The following is a 7,376-nucleotide window of genomic DNA, read 5'->3' on the forward strand; positions in this document are numbered from 1 at the left end:
GGGAGCAAACATAGGAAGTTTTGTTCCTAAGGAACGTTCAGTAACAAACCACTTCAAACCCCTAGTTAGTTTTGTTTAGGAACAGTTTAAAAGCATTAAAGGACTGTAGACTTAAGAGGGTAGAGCCATATTTTGTCATTAGAAAAATTCAAAGAAAATTTCCTCTGCCTAAATAAATAAATAAATAACCCTGAGTAAAGTACCTGAGAATTAGTCAAATTAGCACCTACATGCTGAGGTAATTGTATTTCGTCTTAAATACTGGACTCTAAGGTAACTGTTGACAGCTGATACTTTAAAAAGTGCAATTTTTATTCTCTTAAATAGCCTTTTTGATGCAGATTTGAAGAGCCATCGCAGTACCTTGTCACCTGCCAGTCCTCTGACCCAGTGGGTTTGGGGTGGAGCAGAAGACTCTGTGTTTTGATGAACAGTGCCCTGCAGTATTTCAGGCCCTGCACTGGGGTTGGTGTCCAGAGGAGAGAGCCGGCCCCGCCCCAGGAGGAGAGACAGGCCCCTAAACAAGTGTGGGGGTGTAGTGATGCGGGCAAGTGCAGAAGAGCCTTTTAAAGAGAGAGGGGCTGAGAGAACATGGCTAAACCTGCCCTGCCGTGTCTGAGGACAAAGAAGGCACCTGGACTGGATCTCTTGGGACCAGTTGGAGTTCCTCAGCCAGGGGGTAAAGCCACCATAGGCTGAGAGCTGGCCTGGGCAGAGGGAGGTGGGGGATGATGAAGGCAGAACTTAAAGATGGTGGGGAAGGAACGAAGGGGCTGGAGGGTGGAGAGGACTGTTAATGTTAAGGAGCCCTGACTAGGGGAAGTGAGGCCTCCCCAGGTGTGTCCGGGGAGTGGGAGTGGGCCAGGCAGAGTTGAAGGGTGCGGGACGCAGGGATGGGTGGAGAAGGGTAGCAAAAGACGCTGCAGGGGCAGAGGTGAGAGGACACAGCTCCCCTCCCTGGTGAAACGAGCCTCTATGTGCGGAGAGCCCGGCACGCCCTGGTGGTCTTTCTGAGTTCTCTAACCATCATCTTCTCCCTCCATTGTTGCTTCACTAAGCAAATGATAACCAGGTCTTCAGTTGGACTGGGAGCCTCTGGAGGGCAAGAGCTCCCTTCTCTCCGTTCCTTACACACTGCCCAGCACAGAGAGTGCCTCAGAGGACGTGTAGGTTTGACCACAGCTTGAATAGATGTCAAAAACAGAACATGTGTGTGGCTTTTTCAAATGTATGTGGGTTCAATACGTTTCCCACCCACAATCACACAGGAAGTTTGGGACACACACAACTTAGTAGACGGCAGAAAATGGTTAACGTCCTGAGGGGCTTTCAGAAGACGCTAGGCCAGGGTTAGAAAGCGGAGAAGTACCTCTGAGCTCCAAGGCGTAGGACAGTATCTCGGAGAAGGTGACCTGTGAGCTGGGGACATGTGGGACAGGTTGGGGAGGAGATGGAGGAGTGGGCACATGTAGACAGAGCTGCCCTCATGGACCACACGGTGAGGAGAAGCTCTTCTGGGCCCCACACCACGGTGACACTTGCGATGCGCCGTCCCTGCGCCTGGCCAGTATCGAGCGGGCAAGGATGGTCAGGGTGGTGCCCTTGCACAGACTGAGCCCTGAGGCCTGGTGCCAGTCCAAGCACTGGGAATACCGCTCCTCCGGCTCCTGGGCCTCCATCCCTGTCGTGGTGGATTAGCAAAGCAGGGCCCTGAAGTCAGACCGCATGCCAGTACAGTCCTGCCCCTGCCCAGCTCTCGGTACAGCCAGGCGCCCTCCTGCTCTATTTAAACACGAAGGCAGCAGAGGCAGAAAACAAAGGCCGGTAGAGCCCAGAGAGAAGGGGGCAGGCGGGGAGCACGGCTGAGGCCACCCCGCACGCCTCTGCACTCTGGTCACAGTCATCAGGCCAGCCTGCAGCTCAGAGGAGTGAGGCGGAGCAGTCCGGCCACAGGCAGCCCTGCTGCTCTGCGGGGCTCTGTGTGCTCCCTGAAGCCTGGGTACTCTCACGCTGACACTCAGTGTCTTGGAAAGAGGGACTTGGTGGTTGATTGTCGGAGGGCAGATCAAAGGTTTCCAGACAGACACGTCTTGCTAGACACTAGCCTTTGGCTGTGTTGCTTTTGAGACCGGAGTTCAGTATGATGTCATCCTTATGTATTTGTTTCCTTACAGTTTGAACAAGAAAATCAGCGCCTAATTGGTGAAATGAACAGCCTGTTTGATGAAGTGAGGTACGCACGTGGTTGCTTTGTGAGCTGATGGCCCAGTTTCCAACTTCCCCAGAAACTAGGAACTTCATTCATTTACTTTGGTGCCCAGGCATCCACATGTGGCCCTTGGGCCAAGTGTAGCCCCCGGGAGCCGTTTCGGGGGTCAAGAAGACGGCCCCAATTCACTGACTCCCCTCAACTTGTGGGCCAGTGCGGTAGCCCCCCGCAGGCTGCCACGAGGCTCCCGGGTGCTGCCACCCCATCCCAGGGGCTCGGTCAGTGACAGCAAACTGCACCACCTGTGATCACCGCCACGTGGGCGCGGTTTACATTTAACTCCTCTGAGATGAAAGGGGACCTCTAACCTGCTGAGCAGTAACAAAATTGGGTCATCGACATAAGTCTGACGTTTTCTTTTGAATCCCCACCCCGTGTCACTGTGGTTGCGGGGACAGGGCTCAGCGTTAGAGGAGGGTTTGCAGCTGGGGCCCAGGCAGGGGCCCCTCAGGTCAGCTTATGCAAGGGTGGGAGGGTGGATTTCCAAACAGTCCAGTGCGCCCCACTAAACTGAGGGACATTAAAAGGGAACCAGTGAGTGGCGTGAACCTTCTCTGCCCGTGTTCTCCTCCCCTGAGCCTGACACGGTGTCCCCTCCCTCTCTCATGGATGACATGGTGTTCCCTCTCCCCTCTGCCTTCACTTAGAAGACATGATTTCTTTGGAAATGTATGACACTGCTGTTAAGATCACCAGGTACTAACAGGTAATGTGTAACCTATTTTTTTTTATGAAGGCAAATCGAAGGGAAAGTGGTTGAAATTTCCAGACTCCAGGAGATATTCACAGAGAAGGTTTTACAACAGGTAAGAAAAACCAAAGTTGTTTTAAGTTTTAGCTTCAAAGAGGAATAAACTCACCTCAGGGCGTTTCTCCCGAGGTCGTCCGGCCTCTGCAGCTGGCGCACCCGGTGCCCAGCGCACACGGGGAGGGCCTCCCAGTCCCGGGAGCTGCCTTGGCAAACGGGAGTGGCTCTCCACGGGCCCCTGTCCTGTGCGGCAGAGCGCCCAGATGAGGGAGGCAGGCGATCTTGGTTCTGGATGCCCTCGGGGAAGCCGGGCAGCCTCTCTGAGCTATGGTTTTTTACCTATAAATTGGAGTGACCCTTGCATGGTTGTCGTGAGGTTCAGAGAAGACCCCCCGGAAAGCACCCAGCTCAGTGCCCGGTGGTAGCAGCTTTTCAGTCAGTGATGTTACAAGTGCTGACTCGACTGTCTCAAAATACCCTGCCATCTCAGTGTCCTGTCCTCACAGGACACGTGATTGTTCTTGTGAGCGGATTTTCATGTTATCCAGCCGATAAATGGCCCAAAATTTTAGACACCTGATAAATTTTCCCTTTTGTTTTTAGAATCCACATATTGTGGAAGAGTTTGAAAGACAAAATCATTTTTCTTCACTGTCCCCTTGGCTTAAGATACTCCACTCACAAAATTTCCCCAAAACTACACGGCCAGAGTCAGTCATTGCAAATTGGGTGCATAGAGCTGTTTGGGTTCGGGGGAGCTGGCCTTTTTGCTAGCACATGGAAGGAACTAGTCTAGGATGTGTGTGCTGATCTTCACTTAGAAGCCCGGTGGCCATCAGTCCAGCCGCCTGACACAGAACCACTCACGTTTTCCCTCTCACAGCGCCCACTTGTCCTTAGAGGCAGCTTGGTGTGGCGAAAGGAGCCCAGAACCCAGGTGGGGGCAGACACCCCCACCTGGTTCCCCACGGCGCATCCAGCATCCATCGCGTGAGCTGCGGCTCTCCCGTGCCCCAACGCCCTCTGCAGAAAGGGGCCGAGTCGCTCTCAGCCACTCTCTCACCGCCGGGAATTGCCTGGCCTGCCACAGGCTCCCGACATGGGAACCGTTGTCATTCTGGGTGTGGCTGCAGCAGGCCTGGGCAGCGCGCAGAGCCGCTGGCCTGGGGAGCCTGACCGCAGTGTGGCTGACATGCGGTGATACTCAGAGGGCTTGGGTGGCCCAAATGCAGTGAGAGCTGTTTTACTTTTTGCAGCCATTGCTTCTGCTCCTACACTGAGCCTGATCAACACGGAGTTCTGACTGCCATTCACACTTGATTCTTGGTTGGGGGCTGGTTCTCGGTTAGGAAGCCACTGTTCCAGAGTTCCAAACGCGTGCCCGGGCCACAGCTCACAGCTGCACACTGCGTCACACCCCAGGGCGGACTGCACAGGGACTTGAGGGCACAGGCTGAGCCTTACCTGGCCTCCCAGGAGTTGCCAAGACCTGAGAAGAGTTGAGTCTATCTGGGAGTTTTCATCCACATTCAACGTGGTTCTTCCCGACGTCTCTCATGGGAGCATCGGCTGTGGTCAGTGAGCTCCCACTTGGAGATTCTCCCCAAAAGTGCGGTTACAGAGAGCAAAGCCATCCCTGGCCCTTCCATCCTTGGACTGTGTGACATCCACTGCTGCAATCAGGTGGCAAAAGGCTGCTTTCCTCTCTGTGGTACTGAGTCAGTCAGGCATCCCTAAAACGTAAGTGCCCACTTACACCCCCGCCCCACCGCCCTGAGGAGGCCGAGGTGGGCAGTCCTGCTCCCCAGGCCCCGGCCTTGCTCACAGCCTGTGCAGCGGTGGTGATTAGCCAGGCGCTCCTTAGGCCAGGATCCCATGTGTAAGCTTTCCAGTCATCTGGAGTAAAATTTTTGGCAAACATCCTGCATCCTGTTGTGATTTTTAAGCTTTAGCTTTTTTTGAGAGAAAACACAGTGATGTGCACCGCACCTTTTGGAAGCCAGCATATGCTTTAAAGCACATGCACTTGGAAGCCCCTGGCATGTGGCAGCTGCTCTGCGATCGCAGCTCTTATGTGTTTGTCCTGTATGGTCCGGTGAGAAGACAGGAAGCCAGCAAGCGGGGGAGGGCGCACAGGCACGGGGTCCAGTTCCAGTCCTGCCACTTGGGTGCTGTGTGACTTGGGGCAAGTTATTAAGCTTCTCTGAGCCTTAAGCTTCCCTTTTGTAAATGGGAGTGTTGCCTACCTCTCAGGGTGCTGTGAGGATCCACGGGGCCTCACCCTCAGTCAGCGGCAGCTGCTGTTTCTGTCGTAACAGAGACTCGGTGATGGGGCAGCGGCTGAATTTATGTGCCACTTTTCTTCCACAGGAAGCCGAGATTGATAATATTCACCAACTAGTAGTCGGAGCAACCGAGAATATCAAGGAGGGCAATGAAGACATCAGAGAGGTGGGTACCCTCTGGGCCCCGAGTCTGATTTGGAGGGGCACCGAGGCTGGGCGGCAGTGGTCGCCTTGGCGTCAGGGCTGCCTGAGAGCCCGGCTGGGGCAGAGCCCCAGGGCTGATCTCACAGCTGTGCACTGCTGGTCCCGTTCTGTCCCCGCCAAGCTCGGCCCCTGCAGAGGAGCCAGCTGGGTTGCACGCGGTCACTCTCAGCAAGGGTCAGACCAGCTCCCTAAATCCAGGGCAGGTGCCACTGGAGAAGCTTGTTGGACCAGCACCAAGGACCAGAGCCCTGGTCACTGCTTACGGGGCCTCCACAGTTGACTCTGTGGCATGGCCTTTGTTTTCTGAATGCGGTCCTCGGGTTTGGGTGGATGTAGGACCATTTGTGGACGCCCTGTCACTGCACTGCTAGGAGACATAAGCCAGGGTAGGAGACACAGTGCTCTGAGCCTGCCTGCAGGGTCTGGACCCTGGGGCGGACAGGAGCTGTTTCTCCTGGGAGAATTGTGCAAAATTTCCAAAGAACAGCTAAGCAGCGAGGGAAACAGAACCCTTTTGTCTTCTGATAGACTGTAAACCGATTTTTGTTTTGCTTAATAATTAAGCCATCTATTCAAGGTCAGGGTGGGCTGGAGCAACCCCCAGGTACAGCCCCCAGGGAGAGGAGGGCCTCTCACCCACCCCGCCCCGCCCCCAGGCCATCAAGAACAACGCTGGCTTCCGCGTGTGGGTGCTCTTCTTCCTGGTCATGTGCTCCTTCTCGCTGCTCTTCCTCGACTGGTACGACAGCTAGCCTGCCCTGGCAGCATGGCGCGGTCCTTGTCCTGGTGTCAGACAGGGGTGGGGGGGGGGACACACTCACAAAAGGGACACCCGGACCTGTGCACCCAGACTGTGCCCATCTAGTAGCTGAGAAAGAAAACGACACAGTTGGAAGTGGGCTGCGTCACAGTCCTGAGGCCACAGGGGGGAAACGGGAGGGTGGCTATCGCTGCACCTGACCTGAGGCTGTGGGGGGGGGCCGCCCCGGGAGGGAGGGCAGGCCAGGCCCATCCGCCACCGTCTCAGGAGGCGCCAGCCTTTCCCTCCTGGTGGCTGCAGAAACAGTGCTGGTCAATGCCTTCTCACAGCAGATGATCATTTCTTTGTTCCCCGCGGCTTTTTGTCTGTCTGAGCCAACCAACACATAGATTCGGTGTGCAGTCCATGAGAAAACCCCCCTCTGCCTTGTGACTCCCATAAATACCGTCGTGACTCCCATAAATACCGTTAAGTCAGCGCATGCGCACCTGCCTCCTGCCCAGGGAGGGAGCGTGGGGCAGGCCTCTGGGCCACGGCCCGGCTTGCCCAGAACTGCTGCCCCGGCACTCTCCTGCCTGGTGGGCAGGCAGCGGGGAGGGCCTGACTTCCTGCCACTGGGGCCCACGAGCTTTTGTCCAGAGGGCCTGCTGCTCCCCGCCTCTCCCTGAGCCCCAGGAATCCAGAACGCCTGCTTGGACTTCGAAGCACAGACGCCCGCGGCCACATCTGTGCAGAAAGCGTCCGGTGTAGGCGGGGCCAGCAGCGTGGGTGCGAGGGCTCCGCGCTGCACAGACAGTCCGGGGGCACAGGGATCCTTGTGTTCTTTTATTTGCAGAGTGAAAATGTTGAAAGTTACATGTGAATGAGTTTACAGTCAATAAAATACACGTCTACTAGAAAGTACAAATAGGGTTGCCTTGGCACTGCGTTTACATGGGCTGGAACTGCTGACAGATAACCTCTACGCAGCAGACGTTTTGGCACGTAGTTATTGCTCTTTGTGCACCCCCACAGCGTCACGACGTCCTTCGCGGCTGCGACTGTAACGCACACCCACTGCTCTGAGGTCATGGCCACTGTTTCCAAACACCCTTGACAATGACATCTACT

General features: G+C 55.5%; 1 protein-coding gene across 3 annotated transcripts in view; it reads left to right on the forward strand.

Annotated features, from left to right (window-relative positions):
- STX18 (syntaxin 18) overlaps nucleotides 1–7,169 on the forward strand; it is a 111,515-nt gene extending 104,346 nt beyond the window's left edge. For 2 of the 3 annotated variants that reach the window (XM_032493879.1, XM_032493883.1), the window contains 4 exons: nucleotides 2,175–2,233; nucleotides 3,006–3,075; nucleotides 5,388–5,468; nucleotides 6,163–7,169. In XM_032493879.1, coding sequence (XP_032349770.1) covers nucleotides 2,175–2,233; nucleotides 3,006–3,075; nucleotides 5,388–5,468; nucleotides 6,163–6,258 — 306 coding nt within the window. In that variant the 3' untranslated portion in view covers nucleotides 6,259–7,169. Of the gene's footprint in view, nucleotides 1–2,174; nucleotides 2,234–3,005; nucleotides 3,076–4,273; nucleotides 5,368–5,387; nucleotides 5,469–6,162 lie in introns of those variants that run through there. The other variant, XM_032493885.1, reaches the window with a different exon arrangement.
- The last annotated feature ends 207 nt before the right edge of the window (nucleotides 7,170–7,376 follow it).

Source organism: Camelus ferus, chromosome 2 (genome assembly GCF_009834535.1).
Source record: "Camelus ferus isolate YT-003-E chromosome 2, BCGSAC_Cfer_1.0, whole genome shotgun sequence".
NCBI lineage: Eukaryota > Metazoa > Chordata > Mammalia > Artiodactyla > Camelidae > Camelus > Camelus ferus.